Genomic DNA, 23719 nt, shown 5'->3' on the forward strand with positions numbered 1-23719 from the left:
GGAGGTTATAAAGCATTTGGCCCAGAGTCTGCCCAGGAGAACTGCTCTTCACTTGAAGCAGAACTTGGGCAGAGACTCAATGTGAGAACAGTTCCTACCCAGCCCCCAATTGGGGAGGGACACAACTGAGTCTGGCTCTAGAAGGGAAATGGGAAATCTAAACCGGAGGAAGTTTCCGGAGTCCTACTTGGTAGACCCAGGTTTATCTTGTCAGTGTAGAAGGGAAGATGCGCTGTTGAAAATGCAGCCTGATTCAGGAGTGAAGGTTAACTGAGAACATTCTGGGTTTCGAAAGGCAAACATGCCAGGGAGTCATCTTTCCAGGATCCTAATCCAAATCAGAAGGGCCAGCCCATCAAGGAAGGAGTCGGGCTGGTGGGGCTTTAGCCAGACTGGCCCACCTCTCCCCTTCCTATTTCCTGATCTTTACAAAACAGTTTAAAATCTAAGACAGTTTAGTGCAGGGAACATACAAAGAGTTCAGACCTGGCCCTCACTCCTAAGAATCTTTAAGCTACAAGAGCTGCAGGATCTAGAACACTGCAGGATGCCCTGTGGGTGAGGTCCTAGTTTAGGAAGTGTGCATCCATTCCTGCATTTGATCTTCACATCAGTACCCCAGAAGTATTCGATGAGGCATCTGGGAGATGAAGGGATTTGCCCAGGGTCACATCTGTGAGGGATGGAGTCAGAATTCAAACCCAGGCTGGGTGCGGTGGCTTACAGCTGTAATCCCACCACTTTGGGAGTCAAGGCAGGGAGTTTGAGACCAGCCTGGCAAAATCCAAAAACCTATCTCGATTTAAGAAAAAAAAAAAAAGAATTCGGCCGGGTGTGGTGGCTCACGCCTGTAATCCAAGCACTTTGGAAGCCAAGGTGGGTGGATCACCTGAGGTCAGGAGTTCAAGACCAGCATGACCAATATGGTGAAACCCCGTCTTAATAAAAAAAAAAAAAAAATTCAAGACCAGCATGACCAACATGGTGAAATCCCATCTTAAAAAAAAAAAAAAAAAAAAAATTCAAACCCAGATCTGTTTGGGTTTGAGGTTGGTGCCTTTTTGTGTGTGTGTGTGTGTGACAGAGTCTTGCACTGTTGCCCAGCCCAGGCTGGAGTGCAATGGTGCAATCTCAGCTCACTGTGATCTCCACCTCCCGGGTTCAAACAATTCTCCTGCCTCAGCTTCCCAAATAGCTGGGACTACAGGCATGTGCCACCATGCCCAGCTAATTTTTTTGTATTTTTAGTAGAGACAGGATTTCACCATGTTGGCCAGGATGATCTCCAACTCCTGACCTCATGATCCACCTGCCTCGGCCTGCCAAAGTGCTGGGGTTACAGGCATGAGCACCCCCCACCTGGCCTAGGTTGGTGCTTTTTACAACATGCAGAATCAATTTTTTTTTGTTTTGAGATTCTGTTGCTCAGGCTGGAGTATAGTGGTTCAATCTTGGCTCACTGCAACCTCCACTTCCCAGATTCAAGCAATTCTGCCTCAGCCTCCTGAGTGGCTGGGATTACAGGTGAGTGCCACCATGCTGAGCTAATTTTTGTATTTTTAGTAGAGACGGGTTTCACCAAGTTGGCCAGGCTGGTCTCAAACTCCTGACCTCAAATGATCCACCTGCCTCAGCCTCCCAAAGTACTGGGATTACAGAGATGAGCCACTGTGCTTGGCTCAGAATCAAAATTTGAAATCAACCTGTGTTGGGGCAACAAGTAAACCATAAAGATGGAGATTCGAGAATCAAGAATTCCAAACTCCTTGAAGGCAGACCTGGGCTATGGCTGGAGGTTGGAGTTGGAAGAACTGAGCAAAGGGCACAGGCCTTAGAGTCCCAAAGACCTGGCTTCAAATCCTGGCTCTGCCTTGCTGCTGTGTGACCTGGAGCCAAGTGGCAGGATCTCTTCTGTGCCCAGCATCCTCTGCTGTGAAGTGGACAGGGTGAAGTTCACTTCCTAGGTTGCTATGATGTTTAAATGGGAACAATCCAAGTATATCGAAACCCTGGTGCAGGGCTGCTGCTTGAGGAGTAGCTAGTAAATGTTAGCAGTGTCCATGACACATGGGCTGAGTGGACTTCCTCCCTAGCTGGGGGAGGAAGGAGAAGCTGGGGGACAGTACAAGGCCAACCAAATCTACTTCTGCCCAGCCCAACCTGGTGCTTCTCTGTACCCTCCTAACCCTGCTGACCCAAGTACTCTGCTGTGAGGCAGTTGCATGTGAGGTGTGAACCCTGAGCCTGTGCTGCAAGGGGAAGGAGAGAAGGACACTCACCTAATGACTGCAGGCTGCCTGCCTGCCCCCCACGCCTGTGAGCCCCCATCTTCTAGCAGGCAGCCCTGGGAGCTCCCCTCTCCTCCACAGGCACCCGGAGGAGGAGCCGACGCTCAGAGTTAGGGAGCAAACACCCAGGGCTTGCTGCCCAGACACAGCATAGTCCAACTTGAACTCAGGTCTGGCCATCTCCTGGCTTTGCCACGTCTCCAGCTCTTTATGCCACGCCTGTCCCCACACTGGAAATGACCCAACCCTCCTGTGAGAAGAAAAAAGGATGCCGTTTCCCTAAAGAGTAATGATTGATCAACTAATATGAAACCACATAAGTATGCCTCCAAAACCTTGGTTAATGTTTACACACATTCTTCTCCAAGGCCAAGAGCCTTCCTTGTGGGAGCACAACTGCGGATTCCGCCACAGAGATTATGCGGAACAGCCTGGGAACGTGACTCCTGCTAGGCCCTTACCTGAGCGATTCCTTCCTGGGGCACTGCGTCACCACCCCACCATCGTGACTTCAGACCCTCACATAGCTTTATAAAGGGGGCTCTAGAGTGATTCCCACTCTACAGATGAGGAAACAAAGACACATGTATGAGGGGGTGAGAGCCTTGTCCCATGTGACAAAATCAGGAGCAAAAGAGCCCATATTCATCCAGATTCTTCTTTTTTTTTTTTTTTAAGAGTCTTGTTTTGTCACCCAGGCTGGAGTGCAGTGGTGCAATCATGGCTCACTGCAGCCTCAACCTCCCAGGCTCAAGTGGTCCTCCCACCTCAGCCTCCTGAGTAGCTGGGACTATGGACACACAACCATATCTAGCTAATTTTTCATTTTTTGTAGAGACAGGGTCTCACTATGTTACCCAGGTTGGTCTTGAACTCCTGAACCCAGGCAATTCTCCTGCCTTGTCCTCCCAAAGTGTTAGGATTATAGGTGCGAGCTACTGCACCCAGCCCACCCAGATTTTTGTTTTGAACCTTTGCTTCCTTTTTTTTTTCTTTTTTGAGACAGGGTCTTGCTCTGTTGCCCAGGCTGGAGGCAGTGGTGTGATCATGGCTCACTGACAGCCTCAACCTCCCAGCCGCAATCAAGCAGTCCTCCCATCTCAGTCTCCTGAGTAGCTGGGAGGGACTACAGGCGTACACTACCACACCTGGCTAATATTTCATTTTTTTGTGGAGATGGGGTTTCACTATGTTACCCAGGTTGGTCTCAAATTCCTGAGCTCAAGAGATTCTTACACCTTGGCCTCCCAAAGTGCTGGGACTACAGGCATGAGCCATCGTGCTGGGCTGAACGTCTACTTTTGACTGGTGAGCCTGGCCACCCCTCCCCAGCCCTGATGTAAGCCTCACACAGGCTTTGCTTGGCAGCTCCGTGTTGTTTATGGTAAGAGACTCTCGCCCAGAGTGACCACAAATGTCTCACTGAAGTTTTAGGCCAGGGCCAGGCCATGCGGGATGCTGGGGCAAGAGGGACCCCCAAGGAAGGCAGGCAAAGAGGCAGATGTTTTTGCCTCATGTCACCTGTGGCCTTTGCCCTGGTACTGGTGAGGTGACCATGGACCCTGCTAGGAGACTGGTTTACCAAGCCAAAAGGGATCAGCTTGCTGGGAGATGTCTTCTCTGCCTCCCCAAGACCATCGCCCAGTGTCTGGAGAGCAAGATGGCAAAAAATGCACTTTTTTTTTTTTGAGATGGAGTCTCGCTCTGTCACACTGACTGGAGTTCAGTGGCGTGATCTCAGCTTACTGCAACTTCTGGCTTCTGGTTCAAGTGATTCTCCTGCCTTAGCCTCCCTGAGTAGCTGGGACTGCATGCATGTACCACCACCCTCAGCTAATTTTTTTGTATTTTTAGTAGAGACGGTGTTTCACCATGTTGGCCAGGATGGTCTTGATCTCTTGACCTCGTGATCTGCCTGCCTTGGGCTCCCAAAGTGCTGGGATTACAGGCGTGAGCCACTGCATCCGGCCAACTCTGGCACTTTAATAGGTGACTTTAGGTAATAGGTAAGGACCCTTCCTCTGAGCGAATGGAGGGGCTTTCATTACCTGTATTTGCCTCATAAGGAAGGAAGTCTTCCCCCAAACGTGGATTGGTTGGGTGACGGCCTGGTCTGAATTATAAGCCAGAGGAACTAAGGGTGTCGTGGGACCTGCACTCCTCTCTGACCCCATTTTTTATCACTTCCTTCCTGGTTCACCAGTCACTCTGGCCACCTTTGCTTTTTCTCAAATCCACCAGATGTATTCCTGCCCTGGGGCCTTTGCACTTGCTGTTCCACAGCCTGGACTGCTGGTCCTCCAGCTTTTCCTATGGACCCCTCCTTTTCATCATTCAGGACTCAGTCAAATGTCTGCTCCTGATGGTGGCCTGCTGCTGCCACCACCTCTACCCCTCACCTTAGTCACCTTCTCTGGATCCTATTCTTCCCTTCGCCCTCATCTGTACAGTCTGAGGTGATCTTCTGTATTTGATTGCCTCTTTGTTTTATGGGCACCATGAGAGCATGGTCTTTGTTGGCTTTTGGCTCTATTGTGTTCTGAGTCCTAGAACTATGCCTGGCACATTGCAGGTGTTCATTAACCATTTGCTGAGTGAATGAAATAATAATCTAAGGCTGGGCATGGTGGCCATGGTAATCTCAGCACCTTGGGAGACTGAGGGGGGAGGATCTCTTGAGTCCAGGAGTTCCCATCCAGCCTGGTCAACATAGAGGGACCTCATCTCTGCAAGAAATACAAAAATTAGCCAGGTGTAGTGGTGTGTGCCTGTGGTCCCAGCTACTGGGAGGCTTAGGTGGAAGGATTGCTTGAGCTCAGGTGGAAGAGGCTACAGGGAGCTGTGATCGCACGACTGCACTCCAGTCTGGGTAACAGAGCAAGATCCTGTCTCAAAAAATAATAAAAATAAATATAAATCTAATTTAGTTCTCACAACAAATTTTTGTGGGAGTGGAATAGAATGAAGGTGGTTGCAAATTCTTTGTCATTCCTCTTAGGGAGAAGGGGAGGCTCTCTCCTCAACCTGGGACTCTGGACTGGGCCTGTGACCCACTTCGACCAACAGAATTTGGTGGCAGAAATGAGGCCAGGTGACTTCTGAAGCTACATCTTAGGAAGCCTTTCAGTTTCTACTTGAGTTTCTAGGAATACTGTCTTAGGAGAAGCCAGCTGTCATGTGGAAATTCTGACTAGCTTGAGTCAGCCATGCAGTCAGGAACCCCAACCAGCCACGTGGTGCTAGGCGAGTGAGTGCAGATGCCATCTTGCACATCCAGCCTCAGAGTTGGGTGACTGTGACCCCAACTGCCCCTCATACGGTAGCCATACAAGGGAACTCTGCCCAGATAAGCCCAACCATCATCTGGGCATAAGAAATCAATTTAAGCCACTAAGTTTTAGGGTGCTTTGTTACACAGCAATGGATAACTAAAACAAGTAGGAACATCCTCTTCATTTTTCAAGGAAACCAAGGCACTGAAAAGTCAAATGACTTACCCAAGGTCACTTGGTGGAGTGGGCATTCCAGCCTAGATTGTCTACAAGGTCTGTGCTTTTCATTTCTAGGATATACCACTCTGAAATTGATCATATTTGCTTTTCCTTGTGTGTTTTTTTTTTCCTTACAATACTGGTAGTCAGCATTAGGTTGAGAGCTGGCCCTGAGGACTTTCCTTCTCACTGTAGATCTTCATAAACAATGAATGGCATGATGCTGTCAGCGGGAAAACATTCCCCACGGTCAATCCGTCCACTGGAGAGATCATCTGTCAGGTAGCTGAAGGGGACAAGGTGAGAACTGGTGACTTACCTCGGGGCGGGGATGGATTTGTTTTCTATTTTGTATGTTTTTATGTGGTGAAAGCTTCACCATGTATGTGTATTACTTTTAAAACTAACAGATACCAATGAAAAATTCCGAGTAAATTAACCAACAGAAATTTCACTGCAGACAATGGTGTTAATTCACTTAGTGTAGAACTATAGACTTGGAATTGAATTCGTCAAATATCTAATACAGTATCTCCTTTCCAGACCTGGAAGTTGAAGGTCAGAGAAGGGAGAGGCACTGTTAGATGGAAACCTTGTTGGGTAGAATGTGGATATCCTAGGAACTAGCTCCTGTGGAGGTTTGAATTGTATAGGCTGTAGGAACCAATCAAGGCTGATAATATGTTTAAAATTTTTCAGTTACACTCTTTTTTTTTTTTTTGAGACGGAGTCTCGCACTGTCACCCAGGCTGTAGTGCAGTGGTGTGATCGTGGCTTACTGCAGTCTCTGCCTCCTGCCTCAGGCTCCCGAAAAGCTGGGACTATAGGTGTCCACCACCACGCCCAGCTAATTTTTTTTTTTTTGTATTTTTAATAAAGACGGGATTTCACCATGTTGGCCAGGATGGTCTCGATCTCCTGACCTCATGATCCACCCGCCTCGGCCTCCCAGAGTGCTGGGATTACAGGTGTGAGCCACTGAGCCCGGTCTTAAATTATATGCTTAGTAAAAGTATTTTGTGTTTTTGGCCAGGAGCAGTGGCTCACGCCTATAATCCCAGCACTCTGGGAGTCTGAGGAGGGAGGATTGCTTGAAGCCCAGGAGTTAGAAACCAGCCCAGGCAACATAGTGAGACCCCATCTCTAAAATAAATAAATAAATGCCCGGGTGTGTTGGCTCAGGCCTGTAATCCCATTACTTTGGGAGGCTGAGGTGGGAGGATCACTTGAGCCGAGGAATTTGAGACCAACCTGGGCAACATAGTGAGACATCATCTCTAAATAAACAAATAAATAAATAATTTTAAAATAAAAATACAGGGCTTTGCATGCCTGGGCTGGAGCTGTGGGGCCTCGGTCCTGCGCCTGGCTCAGCCAGGGTCCAAAAAAAAAAAGAAATTGTCCGGATTCTCATTCCCATCAGGACTTCAGAGGTGAGAGTCATGTTATTCAGACCCTTGCTGAAATCTGGTGCTCATCAGACAGGGCTCTGCTGGGCTAGGAGCACTAGTTACGCGCAGGTTTTCTGTGCAGCGATGTGCTGACAGCCCTCTGGATGTGTTTGTATTCGGAGTCGGTTATTGCTGAGAAGGCTTGAGTTTTCCTGTGTTTTCCAGGAAGATGTGGACAAGGCAGTGAAGGCTGCCCGGGCTGCCTTCCAGCTAGGCTCACCATGGCGCCGCATGGATGCATCACACAGGGGCCGGCTGCTGAATCGCCTGGCTGATCTGATCGAGCGGGACCGCACCTACCTGGCAGTGAGTCCTCAGCCCTTCTCTCCATCAGATCCCACATGGCGAATGGGCCTGCAGCATCCTGTGAACAGCCAGGGGCCACACTGCTGACATGGCCTGATGGGAATGGCGTAGGCTGCACACCTTTGGGGGGCACTTCTGTTCTAACCAGAGGAGGCTTTCACTATCTCCTTTGTTTTGTTTTGTTTTTGAGACAGAGTCTCATTCTGTTGCCCAGCCTGGAGTGCAGTGGCATGATCTTGGCTCACAGCAACCTCTGCCTTCTGGGTTCAAGCAATTCTCCTGCCTCAGCCTTCCAAGTAGTTGGGACTACAGGCATGCACCACCATGCCTGGCTAAATTTTTTGTATTTTTAGTAGAGATGGGGTTTTACCATGTTGGTCAGGCTGGTCTTGAACTCCTGACCTCAAATGATCAGCCCACCTTGGCCTCCCAAAGTGCTGGGATTACAGGCATGAGCCACTGTGCCCATCCTCAGTGTCTCCTTTGAAGTGGCGGATTTGGCTAAGCAAGAAGGATGTGGGGGAGGGGAGAGTAGCTGTGTCAGGGAGAGAGACCCCTGGGAATGGACAACTGTCCCTGGGCCCCTCCATGGCAGGCCTTCCCCCTGGCCGTAAGAGGAGAAGAAACCAGGAGGCAATCTCCTCCCAGCCCCAATCAATTCTGCACACAGCAATCAGAGTGAACCTTCCAGAAGACAGATTATACCATGGCACTCCGCTCTTATGCTCTGCATGGCATGTGGTATCCTTAGGATAAAATCCTCAACATGGTTTGTAAGACCATGGAGAGACCTCATCTCTACAAAAAGTTAAAAAACTTGCTGGGTATGGTGGCACATGCCTGTAGTTCTAGCTGCTTGGGAGGCTGAGGCAGGAGGATTGCTTGAGCCCAGGAGTTCAAGGCTGCAGTGAGCTGTGATGGCGCCACTGCACTCCAGCTTGGGTGACAGAGTGAGATCCTGTCTCAAGAAAAAAACAACCCAGCCTGTTCTGGTTCCATTGTCTGAGTCATGCTGGACTGTGGTCCTCATATTCGCATGTGCTGCTGAGCTTGTGCTCGCATGCTTGACTGCCAAGCCTCTTTGAGCATCAGGGCTTGCACCTGCCTGGGATGCTCTTTGCCCATCACCATCCATACCATCTCCTTTGCCCAGTTGCCCCCTACATATCCTTCAGGTTCTAGCCTAAAGGGTTCATCTCTGGCTGATATTTCTAGACAGGGCTGGGTAGCCTGACTCCCTGTGCTAGCATTCTTTTATTTTTTTTGAGATGGCGTCTCGCTCTTCACCCAAGCTGGAGTGTAGTGGCACGATCTTGGCTCACTGCAACCTCTGCCCCCCGAGTTCAAGCAGTTTGCCTGCCTCAGCCTCCCCAGTAGCTGGGATTACAGGTGTGTACCAACATGCCCAGCTAATTTTGTATTTTCAATAGAGTCAGGGTTTCACCCTGTTGGCCAGGCTGGTCTCGAACACCTGACCTCAAGTGACCCACCTGCTTTGGTCTCCCAAAGTGCTGGGGTTGTAGGTGTGAGTCACTGTGCTCAGCCTCTAGCATTCTTAACATGTGTGACTGAGGACTTGTGTCATTATGCATGGTCTCTTTGCTCTGTAAGCTCCACTCTGGTCTCTATCCCAGCACCTGGATCTGGCAGAGAGCAGATGCTAAAATAGTATATTTGTGAAATGACTGAGTGAGAAGTTGGTGCCTCATCCTGCCTGGCCCGCTTCCTCCTCCTCCCTGCCTTTGGAGAGACCATGGCAATAGTCTAGAAATGCCAGTGACAGTTGGTGGCACAAAGGGGACTCTCACCGTGGGCTTGCACCAGCCTTTCTCAGTCCCAGCCTTGCCACTGTCTGTCAGCCTTTATTTTCCTCTCATTCCTGCACCCATGTCTCTACTGACCTTGTTCTTTTCTCAGGCCTTGGAGACCCTGGACAATGGCAAGCCCTATGTCATCTCCTACCTGGTGGATTTGGACATGGTCCTCAAATGTCTCAGGTACGGGCTTCGCTTTCCTGTTCTTTGTTCTGGCTGGAAAAGGGGAAGCAATGTTGTTAGGAGGTAAAAATTAAATCACAAAAATTCAAAAGGGGCTGGCACGTTATCTCATGTCTATAATCCCAGTACTTTGGGAGGCTGAGCCAGGCGGATTACATCAAGAGGTCAAGAGTTTGAGACCAGGCCAGATGCAGTGTCTCAAGCCTGTAATCCCAGCACTTTGGGAGGCCGAGGCGGGTGGATCACGAGGTCAAGAGATTGAGACCATCCTGGTCAACAAGGTGAAACCCCATCTCCACTAAAAAAGACAAAAATTAGCTGCACATTGTGGCGCGTGCCTGTAATTCCAGCTACTCAGGAGGCTGAGGCAGGAGAATTGCCTGAACCCAGGAGGTGGAGGTGTGGTGAGCTGAGATCGTGCCATTGCACTCCAGCCTGGGTAACAAAAGCGAAACTCCGTCTCAAAAAAAAAAAAAAACAAGAGTTTGAGACCAGCCTGGCCAACATGGTGAAACCCTGTCTGTACTAAAAATACAAAAATTAGCAGGGCATGGTGGCTCACGCCTGTGGTACGGAAGTTGCAGTAAGCCAAGGTCATGCCACTGCACTCCAGCCTAGGCAATAGAGCGAGACTCTGTCTCAAAACAAACAAACACAAACAAACAAAAATTACAAAAATTGGAAAGGATCACAGGAGTTGGAGACACCTACTCCATTTAGACTCTAGCTCATGGGAAAATCCCTCAATATCACAAATTGTGGCTTAGTCATAAATGTTTTCTCTTTCTTCTTGAGTCACTTTTGGTACTTTCTGTGTTACTTGGAACATGTCCATTTTTTCAAGGTTATCTAATTTGTTGGTGTATGATTGTTCGCAGTATTCTCTTGTAATCCTTTTTATCTCTGTAACATCTGTAGTGATGTCTCCACCACTTTTAGTTATTTGTTTTTTCTGTCTGTTTCTTAGTCTAGCTAAAGGTTTGTCCATTTTATGAATGTTTTCTTTTGTTTTTTGAGACACAGTCTCGCTTTCGTGCCAGACACGATCCTGGCACACTGCAACCTCCGCCTCCCAGGTTCAAGCGATTCTTCTGCCTCAGCTTCCCGAGTAGCTGGGACTCCAGGCACACACCTCCACGCCCAGCTAATTTTGTTATTTTTTAGTAGAGATGGGGTTTTACCATGTTGGTCAGGATGGTCTTGATCTCTTGACCTTGTGATCCCCATCGCCTCGGCCTCCCAGAGTGCTGGGATTACAGGCGTGGGCCACACCCAACCTCATGAATGTTTTCAAAGAACCAAACTTTTAGTTTTGTTGATTTTACTGTTTGTCTATTGAGGAAGTATTCTCTTTCATCTATCTCTGTTTCAGTCTTTATTATTTCCTCCTTTTACTAGCTCTGGGTTTTGTTTAATCATAAATGTTTTATTGACTGATTGATATTAAAAAAATTTTTTTGAGGCAGGATCTCCCTCTGTTTCCCAGGCTAGAGTGCAGTGGTGCAATCATAGCTCACTGCAGCCTTGAACTCCTGGGCTCAAGCAGTCCTCCCACCTCAGTCACCTGAGTAGCTGAGACCACAGACGTGCATTACCATGCCTGGCTACTTTTTAAATTTTTTGTAGAGATGGAGGGTCTTGCTAGTTTTGGACTCTTGGGCTTAAGCCCAGGCTAGTTTTGGACTCTTGGGCTTAAGCAGTCCTCCCACCTTGGTCTCCCAAAGTGCTGGGATTACAGGCATGAGTCACCATGCCCAGCAATCATGAACATTTCAATGACCAAGAGCTCTGTTAGAGCCTTTATGTTGCAGCTGCCAGAAATTCACTGAGGCCAGGCACAGTGGCTCACACTTGTAATCCCAGCAATTTGGGAGGCTGAGGCGGGTGAATCATTTGAGGTCAGGGGTCCAAGACCACATGGTGAAACCCCATCTCTATTAAAGATGCAAAAATTAACTAGGCAGTTGTGGCGCATACCTGTAATCCTAGCTACTCGGGAGGCTGAAGCACGAGAATTGCTTGAACCCAGGAAGCAGAGGTTGCATTGAACCAAGATCATGCCATTTGCACTCCAGTCTGGGTGACAGAGCAAGACTCCATCTCAAAATAAATAAATAAATAAATTCACTGATCCCAACTTAGACAATAGAGTCCAGGGGTCTCTAATGTAAAAGACCATTGGGTCTCACTCACCTCCCTGCTTGCTTCATTCCCCTCAGCTACACTGGTTTGAGGGTCAGTTTTTATGTTGAGACTTGGCAGCCCACACCACCTGGGCTTGCATCTCCAAGCCTGATTACAGCCAGGCTAAGCTGTCATCTTTTAGTTGTAATGCCATATTCCTGGGGGAGGACCCTGAGGGGCTGGCCTTGAGCCTGGCCAGCTGTGGCCAGGGGTGGATAGATCATTTGTGTACATAATGGCTTGTCTCCCTATGACATATAAACAGAGGTGGTGGGGAGGAAGCGGTGCCAGAAGAGTAAAGGTTGGACAAGAAAACAGTAGGTATCCTTCACAACAGGGACACACATTTGGGGCAATCACGCCTACCCGGGGACACTGGGCAGTGTCCAGAGATGTTTTTGGCAGCCTTGACTGCGAGGGAAGGGTACTACTGGCATCTAGTGGGTAGAGGTCAGAGATGCCACTCAACATCATACGGCACCCAGGACAGTCCCACAACAAAAAATTCTCCAGCCCTAAATGTCAGCAGTGCCAAGCTGAGAAACTCTTCTGCAAGGACACCCTAGAGAGAGCAGCCTGGTACATCTCAGTTGGAGCCATACGCCTGCCTAAATTTTGGCATTTTGCTTTTGTGCTGATGAAATAACTGTTCTGGGGCTTGCAAACACGGTCATGTAGACTGTGTTTGTGTAGATCTGGGGTAGGGAAGCTGCAGTGCCTGGACTTGCATAGATTGGCAACCCCGTGGCTAGCTTTCTTCCAGGGTCACAAACCCGTGTTCAAACGCAGGTCACTAGCCAGATGCTAATAGCTCATGCCTGTAATCTCAGGACTTTGGGAGGTCAAGGCAAGAAGAGGACTGCTTGAGCCCAAGAGTGGGCAACATAAGGAGACTCCCATCTCTACAAAAAAATTTAAAAACATTAGCCAGGCATGGTGACATGTGCCTGTAGTCTCAGCTACTGAGAAGGCTAAGGTAGTAGGATCATTTGAGCCCAGGAAGTCAAGGCTACAGTGAGTTGTGATTGTGCCACCGCACTCCAGCCTGGGCAACTGAGCAAGACCCTGTATCTTTTCTTATTTTTGAGATGGAGTCTCGCTCTGTCACCCAGGCTGGACTGGAGTGTAGCGGTGAGATCTCTGCTCACTGCAACCTCCACCTCCCAGGTTCAAGCGATTCTTCTGCCTCAGCCCTCAGAGTAGCTAGGACTACAGGCACATACCACCATGCCTGGCTAATTTTTGCATTTTTTAATAGGGGGAGAGTTTCACCGTATTGGCCAGACTAGTCTTGAACTCCTGATCTTGTGATCTGCCCACCTCAGCCTCCCAAAGTGCTGGGATTAAAGGCGTGAGCCACCACGCCCACCAAGACCCTGTTTCGTAAAAAAAAAAGAAAGAAAAAAGTTTTAATTCCTGGGCATGAGCCCCAGAGAGTGGAATTGAGTAGACTGGAAGTGGACTCCTAAGTCCACTTAGGATCTGGTGTTTTTTACAAGCACCCCAGGTGATTCTGAGGTTTAGGGTTTAGCTACCTAGAGTAGATTATCGTGACACTAGCAGTCATTTATCTTTCTCTAAATAAGCCAAAAGCAAGGGCAGTTATCAGAAAGACCCAGCTGGACCAGTTTGAGTCTTCTCTTTCTGCCAGGGTTTGCAGGGGTCCCTGACAATCACTGATTTAAGCTTGAATGTTTCTTTTTTCAAAGGTATTATGCCGGATGGGCTGATAAGTACCACGGGAAAACCATTCCTATTGATGGAGACTTCTTCAGCTACACCCGCCATGAACCTGTGGGGGTGTGTGGGCAGATCATTCCGGTGAGCCCAGCCTCCCTGGAAGTTCTTCAGGGCACCCTGAGATTTGGCAGTCTTTGCCAGGCTCATTACAGAGGTTCTGAGGGTGGTGTCAGAAGGCAGCCTGGGTGGTGGGTAAGAAGATGGACTCTGACAAAGCCAACCCGGTTTGAGTCTGAGCCCTGCCACTGGTGAATTCTATAACCTTGGGCAAGTTACTTATCCCCCAAAAATCAGTTTCCCCATCTGGAAAGTGGAAATGAACATAGTGCCTGTCTTAGGGAGGTGATAATTAGGACATAAAAGCATGAATAAATGTGAGTCTCTGTCATCCTCAAGCACCACCAGCCTCGTCCATCCATCTTCAAACCAAGATGGATGGAGTTAGGGGAGGACATGCAGGGTTCAGAAAGTTGGTGCTGCTTCTGCCCTCTGGGTGTGCCACCTTCTGGTACCTGGTGTAGTTAGCTGAGGAAGCTTGGATTTTGAGGGCAGCTGTTGTTTGTTGCAGTGGAATTTTCCACTTCTGATGCAAGCGTGGAAGCTGGGCCCAGCCTTGGCGACTGGAAACGTGGTTGTGATGAAGGTAGCTGAGCAGACACCCCTTACCGCCCTCTATGTGGCCAACCTGATCAAGGAGGTGCGTGACTTGTCCCAGTCTTAACCTCTAAATGCTCTTGTTGAGGCTTGTTCTAAAGGAGTTCTAAGGAGGGTCTCAGGGGTCCTTAAACAGGGAGGGGTGTTTGTGGAGCGCCTCCCCATCATCATGTGAACCAGAGTGGCTCCCTCTTACCTGTTTTTCACACTGGACTTCACTGTAAGATCCCCTTTGAGGAATTAAAAATATTGCTCTAGGCCAGGCTTGGTGACTCACGCCTATAATCCCAACACTTTGGGAGGCCAAGGCAGGAGGATTGCTTGAGCCCAGGAGTTTGAGACCAGCCTGGGCAACATAGCAAGACCCCATCTCCACAAAAAATTAAGAATCAGCTGGGTGTGGTGGCATGCACCTGTAGTCGCAACTACTTGGGAGTTTGAGGCAGGAGGATCACTTGACCCCAGGAGTTTGAGGCTGCAGTGAGCTATGATTGCACCACTGCATTCCAGCCTGGGTGCCAGAGAGACTCTATCTCAAAAAACAAACAAAACCCACTATTGTTCTAAGTGAATGCTGTCAGGGGAAGGGCAAAGACACAGGGAACCCCAGGGAACTGGCTCCTTCTCTGTTCCATTAGGAATTCCCATGTGGTGCCCCATAAAATTGGCTTCTGTACTCATGTGTCCTTGGAAGACTGTCCCACCCTCTCTGAGAAAGGATGCGTCTTCCCTGGTCGGGCCCTTCTGAACAGGAGGGTGACTCCCAATGTCCCCTGGCTGTTTGCTCACAGGCCGGCTTTCCCCCTGGTGTGGTTAACATTGTTCCTGGATTTGGCCCTACTGCTGGGGCTGCTATTGCCTCCCATGAGGATGTGGACAAAGTGGCATTCACAGGCTCCACCGAGGTAAGATGAACCTGGCCTCAAGCTTGCAACCTCCTTGGCCCAAGCTCCCCCTGTCCTCAGTGGACGACACGCTCAAGATGAGCTTCTGGGTGTCAAGTGGAGGTCTCTTCCTCCAGGACTTGCCTCTACAGAGCTCAGGCGAGGAACTTGTAGGTACCAGGAGGGGTGGGGCAGGGTTGAGCCCTTCGTGGTCTGGTTGTCACACTAGCTGCCCTTGGGAGGGGCCGGTGTCCCATGTGGATAAGGAGGCCAGGCCCGGCCAGGCTCCACATAGCCCAAAGCTGACCGCCTGCCCCAAATCAAATCACCCTGGCCAGGTCAGACTCCTTGACCAGGACTGCCATTGTGGTTAAAAATTAGCCCTGTGTGGTGGCATGTGCATTGGGCCCCACCTACTTAGAAGGCTGAGGCAGGAGGATTGCCAGAGCCTGAGAGGTCAAGGCTGCAGTGAGCTGAGATCACGCCACTGCACTCCAGCCTGGGTGACAGAGCGAGGCCCGGCCCCCCCGCTCTCCCCCTAAAAAAAAGTGAATGTCTACTTGGTGAAATTCTCTAGGTCTCTTGTGGTCCAGTTGCTCACTCAAGGCATGGGGTCCCTGTTCTGTGTCTCTAGAGCGCTGGGCTCTTTTCTCCCCACACTGAGAGCTCCTTCCTGTCTGTGTCCCCACAGACTGGCCGCCTAATCCAGGTAGCTGCCGGGAGTAGCAACCTCAAGAGAGTGACCCTGGAGCTAGGGGGGAAGAGCCCCAATATCATCATGTCAGATGCCGACAGTGAGTTTCTGTCTGGGGAAGGTTGGCCACCTGTGCTGTAGTTCTGCCCAATCCTGTCACCCCAGTGCCCAGTGGCATTGCTGTCTCTCAGTCCTCAGGATAAGATGCCAGTGCTAGCCCATGTGGCCTAGCCTCAGCCTGTCCCCAGCCTCTCCCTGGCTCCTCTCTGCATCATCAGGCCAAGCCACGCCCCTGCTGTCTGACTCATCCACTTGCCACCATCAGGCCCTTTGTCCTGGTGGGTGGTAGGCTCCCAGATCGTTCCTCTTCTCCCTGTATCTGTCTCTGGCACCCAGCAGGCACCAACCCTGACAGGGCTCCTTTGGGAGGATGGCCACCAGGGCCAGGGTCCTCCTCCTCTTCTCACTGTCACTTTTCTGTCCCCTGCCTGCTTCCTACAGTGGACTGGGCGGTGGAGCAGGCCCACTTTGCCCTGTTCTTCAACCAGGGCCAGTGCTGCTGTGCCGGCTCCCGGACCTTCGTGCAAGAGGATATCTACGATGAGTTTGTGGATCGGAGCGTTGCCCGGGCCAAGTCTCGGGTGGTCGGGAACCCCTTTGACAGTAAGACCGAGCAGGGGCCACAGGTGAGCCGGGCAGTGCAGCAGGGTCTGGGTGTCCAGAGCCAGCATGAGAAGCAGAGAGGGCATCAGGCTTGGGTCAGGTGGAACTCGGTTCAGGTCTCAGCTCTGCCGTGCAGCAGCTGTGTGCCCCTGGGAAGCTGTGTTACTTCCCTCAGCCTCCATTTCCCCATCCCGGGGCCTGCCCTGCCTTATACACAGGGTGGCTGTTATGTGGAAATTGCACATATGTAACAAATACCAAGAGTGTATGCAAAAGGGAGTGTGTGTTTCCCAGACCTTGGTCATCAGTAGAAATACATCCACCAGAAGATACATAGCTCTGTGAACTGTGGTGTCTGAGAGCCATGGTATGGGTAGTGTGTAGGGTCTTGATTTCACTTCATGTTTTGAGCTGTTTGAATTTATTTACCTGCTTATTTTTTAGAGATAAAGCCTCACTTTGTTGCCCAGGCTAGAGTGCAGTGGTGTAATCATACCTCACTGCAACCTCTAACTCCTGGGCTCAAACAGTCCTCCCGCCTTGGCCTCCCAAAGTGCTGGGATTACAGACATGAACCACTGCACCCAGCCTGTATTTTACTTTTGAGCAGCTTTGGGTTTATAGAAAAATTGAGCTGAACATACAGAGGGTACCTATATATTCCTCTGCACCTCCCTCCTCCCCCAGTTCCCCCTTATATTCATATCCTGCATGAGCGTAGTCCATCCGTTAGTACTGATGAGCCAATACTGGTATCTTATTATTAACCTAGGTCTGTAGTGTACATTTGGGATCACTTTTTGTGTGTGTGTCTTTTTTTTTTTTAATGGAGACAGAGTCTTGCTCTGTCTCCCAGATTGGAGTGCAGTGGCGCGATCTTGGCTCACACCTCCTGGGTTCAAGCAATTCTTGTGCCTCAGCCTCCTGAGTAGCTGGGACTACAGGTGAGCACTACCACAGCTGGCTAATTTTTTGTATTTTAGTAGAGACAGGGTTTTACTATGCCCATGCTGGTTTTGAACTCCTGACCTCAGGCAATCTGCCTGCCTCGGCCTCCCAAAGTGCTAGGATTACAGGCGTGAGCCACTGTTCCTGGCCTCAGGGTCATTTTTTGTGTTGTGCTTACTATGGGCTTAGACAAATGTATCATGATATTTACCCACCATTCCAGTATTATACAAATAGATTCATGCCCTGAAACCCCCTGTCCTCCACCTATCCATCCCTTCCTTCCTCCCCTGAGCCCTGGCAACCACTGATCTTTTTATTGTGTCTATAGTTTTGCCTTTTCCAGATTGTCTTATAGGAATCATACAGTAGGTAGCCTTCTCAGATTGGCTTGTTTCTTTTGGCAGTTTGCATTTCCGGTTCCTCAGTGAGGAGCCATGGCCATGTCTGAGGATGGACTGGCCTTGCCATGGGACACAGTTATGTGCCCAACATCTCCCTCCTTGATTTTTTTGGAGACAGGATCTTTTTCTATTGCCCAGGCTGGAATGCAGTGGTGTGATGATGGCTTTCTGGTCTCAAGTAATCCTGCCTCGACCTCCCAAGTAGCTGGGACTACAGGACTATAGGCACACGTCACCACATTTTTTTTTTTTTTTTTGAGATGGAGTCTTGCTTTATTGCCCATGCTGGAGTGCAGTGGTGCAATCTTAGCTCACTGCAACCCCTGCCTTCCGGGTTCAAGTGATTCTCCTGCCTCAGCCTCCCGAGTAGCTGGGACTACAGGTGCATGCCACCATGACCACTGATTTTTGTATTTTTAGTAGAGACAAGGTTTCACCATATTGGCCAGGCTTTTCTCTAACTCCTGACCTCATGATCTACCTTCCTTGGCCTCCCAAAGTGCTGGGATTACAGGCATGAGCCACCGTGTGCCTGGCCAATATTCATGTTTTTTTGTAGAGATGGGGTCTCACTGTGTTACCCAGGCTGGTCTTGAATTCATGGGCTCAAGTGATCCTCCTACCTCAGCCTCCCAAAGTCCTGGGATTGCAGGTGTGAGCTACCATGCCTGGCCTCCAAGATCTCTATCTTTAATAGCTTTAATGAGATACAATTCACGTAGCATAAAATGCACCACTTTAGTATACAATTTAGTGATTTTTAATATATTCACACATTGTGCAACCATCACCACTAATTCTATAATATTGTCATCATCTCCCCAAAATACCCTGTACCCATTAGCAGTCACTCCCCATTCCTCCCCGCACCAGGCCCAGGCAGCCACCAATCTATGTTCTGCTTATAGATTTATCTACTGTAGACATTTTATACAAATGGAATCCTACACTCCATGGTTCTTTATGTCTGTCTTCTTCCACCTAGCATGTTTTCAAGGTTCATCCATGTTGTAACAAGAATGTATCAGAATATAAAAGGCCAAGTAGTATTCTATTGTGTAGACAGACCACATTTTAAATTTTCCATTAATCTGTTGACGGACACTTGGGTTGTTTCCACCTTTTGGTTACTGTGAATAGTGCAGCTAGGAACACTAACATTTCTTTCTTTCTTTTGAGAAGGAATCTCATTCTGTCACCCAGGCTGCAGTGCAGTGGTACCATCTTGGCCCACTGCAGCCTCCCGGGTTCAAGCAATTCTCCTGCCTCAGACTCCTGAGTAGCTAGGACTACAGGTGCCCGCCTCCATGCCCTGCTAATTTTTGTATTTTTAGTAGAGACGGGGTTTCACCATGTTGATCAGGCTGGTCTCGAACTCCTGACCTCAGGTAATCCACCGCCTCAGCCTCCCAAAATGCTGAGATTACAGGCGTGGGCCACTGTGCCCGTCCTAACATTTCTTTTTGTCTCATTTCTCTTTGTGGCTAATTATTAAGGTAATATAAACTTGATTGAAAAAATTTAATGAGAAAGTGTTTAAGCTATGTGTGGCAGCTCACATCTGTAACCACAACAGTTTGGGAAGCCAAAGCAGGAGGAGCTCTTGAGCCCAGGATTTCAAGATCAGCCTGGGCACTACAGCAAGACCTCTTCTCTACTTAAAAAAAAGCAAATCATGACCAGCCTGGCCAATGTGGTGAAACCTTGTCTCTACTAAAAATACAAAAATTACAGGTGGGCATGGTGGCAGCCACCTGTAATCCCAGCTACTGGGGAGGCTGAAGCAGGAGAATCACTTAAACCTGAGGCAGAGGTTGTGGTGAGCGGAGATCACGCGACTGCGCTCCAGCCTGGTCGACAGAGTGAAATTTCATCTCAAAAAAAAAAAAATTAGCCGGGAGCGGTGGCTCATGCCTGTAATCCCAGCACTTTGGGAGGCCGAGGCAGTCAGATCACCTGAGGTCGGAAGTTCAAGACCAGCCTAACCAACATGGAGAAACCCTGTCTCTACTAAAAATACAAAATTAGCCGGGCATGGTGGTGCATGCCTGTAATCCCAGCTACTCAGGAGACTGAGGCAGGAGAATCACTTGAACCCGGGACGCAGAGATTGTGGTGAGCCAAAATCATGCCAGTGCACTCCAGCCTGGGCAACAAGGGCAAAACTCTGTCTATAAATATATAAATAAGTTTAAAAAATTAAAAATAAAATTTAAAAAAGCAAAAAAATATTAGCCAGACATGATGATGTGTGACTATACTCTCAGCTACTTGGGAGGCTGAGATGGGAGCCCAGGAGGTTGAGGCTGCAGTGAGCAGTGATTACACTACTGCACTGTTGTCTGAGTGACGGAGTGAGACCCTGACTCTTTAAAAAAAAGGTGTTTAATGTAAAAAATAAGACTCTCTTTCATTTTTAAAATTCACCATAGGGAAGCACACATGCACACACAGTTATGTTGTTGTATGTTTATTTTTTAAAAATAGGCTGGGTGGGCCAGGTGTGGTGACTCACGCCTATAATCCCACCACTTTGGGAGACTGAGGAGGGCGGATCATCAGGGCAGGAGTTCGAGACCAGCCTGATCAACATGGTGAAACCCCGTCTCTACTAAAAATACAAAAAAAATTAGCCAGGCATGGTGGCACATGCCTGTAGGCCCAGCTACTTTGGAGGCGGAGGCAGGAGAATTGCTTGAACCCAGGAGGCGGAGGTTGCAATGAAACGAGATTGCACCACTGCACTCCAGCCTGGGCAACAGAGCAAGACTCTGTCTCAAAAAAAAAATAGGCTTGGTGTGGTGGGTCACCCCTGCAATCCTAACACTTTTGAGGCCAAGGTGGACTAAACACTTGAGCCCAGGAGTTGGAGACTAGCCTAGGCAACATAGCAAAACACCATCTCTACTAAAAATATAAAAATTAGCCAGGTGTGGGCTAAGCACCTGTGGTCCCAGCTACTCGGGAGACTGAGGTGAGATCAGCTGAGCCCAGGGAGTTTGAGGTTGCAGTGAGCTGTGATTGTGCCACTGCTCTTCAGCCTGGGCAATAGAGTGAGACTCTGTCACCCTTACCCCACCCCAAAAAGGAGATATAGTGCATATTGTTCTACAAGCTTTCCTTCTTTTTTTTTTTCTTGAGATGAAGTCTCACTCTATTGCCCTAGCTGGAATGCAGTGACACAGTCTCGGCTCACTGCAACCTCTATCTCCTGGGTTCAAACGATTCTCCTGCCTCAGCCTCCCAAATAGCTGGGACTATAGTCATGCACCACCGCATCTGGCTAATTTTTTTTTTTTTTTGAGATGGAGTTTTGCTCTTGTTACCGAGGCTGGAGTGCCATGGCACGATCTCGGCTCACCACAACCTCCGCCTCCTGGGTTCAGGCAATTCTCCTGCCTCAGCCTCCTGAGTAGCTGGGATTACAGGCATGCACCATCATGCCCAGCTAATTTTTTGTATTTTTAGTAGAGACGGGGTTTCACCATGTTGACCAGGATGGTCTCGATCTCTTGACCTTGTGATCCACCCACCTCGGCCTCCCAAAGTGCTGGGATTACAGGCTTGAGCCACTATGCCCGGCCTAATTTTTATATTCTTAGCAGAGATGGGGTTTCACCATGTTGGCTGGGCTGGTCTTGAACTCTTGACCTCATGATCCACCCACCTTGGGCTCCCAAAGTGCTGGGATTACAGGTGTGAGACATCATGCCCAGCCCAAGCTTTCCTTCTTTTTTTAAAAAATTTAAATATTTTTTGTTTGTTTTTATAGAGACGAGGTTTTTCCATGTCAGTCAGGCTGGTCTCGAATTCCTGACCTCAGGTAATCTGCCGGCCTCAGCCTCCCGAAGTGCTGGGATTACAGGCGTAAACCACCACACTCAGCTATCTTTCCTTCTTTTTACAGAATATTTTGGGCCATCTTTTTTTTTTTTTGAGACGGAGTTTCGCTCTTGTTACCCAGGCTGGAGTGCAATGGCGTGATCTCGGCTCACCACAACCTCCGCCTCCTGGGTTTAGGCAATTCTCCTGCCTCAGCCTCCTGAGTAGCTGGGATTACAGGCACGTGCCACCATGCCCAGCTAATTTTTTGTATTTTTAGTAGAGACAGAGTTTCACCATGTTGACTAGGATGGTCTCGATCTCTTGACCTCGTGATCCGCCCTCCTTGGACTCCCAAAGTGCTGGGATTACAGGCTTGAGCCACCACGCCCGGCCCTATTTTGGGCCATCTTTCTCTGTCAGTTAGTTCACAGATCATTTAGTGATGACAGGATATATTGCATAATAATTTTAACCAACCCCTCTGCTGATTTATACTTAGAATTATTTCTATCTTTTGCCTTTACAAAATCTTCCCCAAGCCTGGGCAACAAGGCAAAACCCCATCTCTACTAAAAATACAAAAATCAGCCCAGCATAGTGGTGTGTGGCTATAGTCCCAGCTATTTGGGAGGCTGAGGTTGGGGGATCCCTTGATCCTGGGAGGTGGTGCTAATCTAATAATTGAAAAGTAAAAAATGGATGTGATGTGCATTTCTTTGATGGGCTGAGGAAGCTGGGCCTTTTTTGTGTTTTCTGATAATGGCCCTGTGTGTTTCCTCTTCCAGTTTTGCTTACTCATGACCTTGGTCCATTTCCCAGTTGTCTGGTTGCCTGCGTAATTCTAAGCCTGAAGCCTAGGAGAGGGTCTGAATCTGACATCTCCATAACTCTGGGCTCCTTCTCCCACAGGTGGATGAAACTCAGTTCAAGAAGATCCTCGGCTACATTAACTCTGGGAAACAAGAAGGGGCAAAGCTGCTGTGTGGTGGGGGCGTTGCTGCCGACCGTGGCTACTTTATCCAGCCCACTGTGTTTGGAGATGTGCAGGATGGCATGACCATCGCCAAGGAGGAGGTGAGCACCTGGGGCTAGTGCTCTGGGAACGTTCTTGGCAGAAGGAGAGGTAAACAATTCAGTCTGGCATCCTGCCACTGTCACCCATCTGCTGTCTTGGGGCCAGATCATGAGTTATGCCCAGAACAAGTGATTCATGGCATGCATCTGATCTTATCGCTCCTCTTCAGCTTATACCCTCTGTCTGGGAAATCATCTGTGTTCCCCTTGTATCCTGGCCCTGAGAGCCAGGAGTCTAGGAATGACATTGCCTGCTCCTTCCCATGGCCTATTTTTTTTTTAATTCAGGGTCTTGCTGTGTTACCTAGGCTGGAGTGCAGTGGGGTGATCATGGGTCCTTAGAGCTTTCAATTCCTGGGCTCAAGTGATTCTCCCACCTCAGCCCCCTGAGTAGCTGAGACTACAGGTGCTTACCACCATGTCTGGCTACTTTTTTTTTTTTGAGACGGAGTTTTGCTCTTGTTACTCCTGCCTCAGCCTCCTGAGTAGCTGGGATTATAGGAACGCACCACCATGCCCAGCTAATTTTTTGTATTTTTAGTAGAGACGGGATTTCACCATGTTGACCAGGATGGTCTCGATCTCTTGACCTCGTGATCCGCCCTCCTTGGCCTCCCAAAGTGCTGGGATTACAGGCATGAGCCACTGTGCCCAGCCCTAATTTTTTTTTTTTTTAAACAGAGTCTCGCTCTGTCGCCCAGGCTGGAGTGCAGTGGCGCGATCTCGGCTCACTGTAACCTCCGCCTCCCAGGTTCAAGTGATTCTTCTACCTTAGCCTCCTGGCCTGGCTAATGTTTTAAAAATTTTTTAGTAGAGGCTGGGTGCAGTGTCTCACCCCTGTAATCCCAGCACTTTGGGAGTCTGAGGCGGGTAGATCACCTGAGGTCAGGAGTTCGAGACCAGCCTGGTCAACTTGGTGAAACTGCATCTCTACTAAAAATACAAAAATTAGCTGGACGTGGTGGCGCTTGCCTGTGATCCCAGCTATTAGTAGGGGCTGAGGCAGGAGAATTGCTTGAACCCAGGAGGCAGAGGTTTCAGTGTGCTGAGATTGCACCTCTGTATTCCAGCTTAGGAGACAGAGTGAGACTTAGTCTCAAAAAAAAAATTTTTTTT

The 23719-nt window shown here is 49.0% G+C and overlaps 1 protein-coding gene across 1 annotated transcript in view; it reads left to right on the forward strand.

Annotated features, from left to right (window-relative positions):
- The window catches only part of ALDH2 (aldehyde dehydrogenase 2 family member), a 40500-nt gene that overhangs the window by 6979 nt on the left and 9802 nt on the right, over positions 1-23719 (forward strand). The window contains exons 2-10 of the mRNA XM_035257660.3: positions 5975-6079; positions 7396-7536; positions 9454-9533; positions 13427-13538; positions 14026-14154; positions 14903-15016; positions 15687-15789; positions 16191-16375; positions 22439-22603. Coding sequence (XP_035113551.1) covers positions 5975-6079; positions 7396-7536; positions 9454-9533; positions 13427-13538; positions 14026-14154; positions 14903-15016; positions 15687-15789; positions 16191-16375; positions 22439-22603 — 1134 coding nt within the window. The remainder of the gene's footprint in view (positions 1-5974; positions 6080-7395; positions 7537-9453; positions 9534-13426; positions 13539-14025; positions 14155-14902; positions 15017-15686; positions 15790-16190; positions 16376-22438; positions 22604-23719) is intronic.

The sequence above is a fragment of the Callithrix jacchus genome, chromosome 9 (assembly GCF_049354715.1).
Source record: "Callithrix jacchus isolate 240 chromosome 9, calJac240_pri, whole genome shotgun sequence".
Taxonomy (NCBI): domain Eukaryota; kingdom Metazoa; phylum Chordata; class Mammalia; order Primates; family Cebidae; genus Callithrix; species Callithrix jacchus.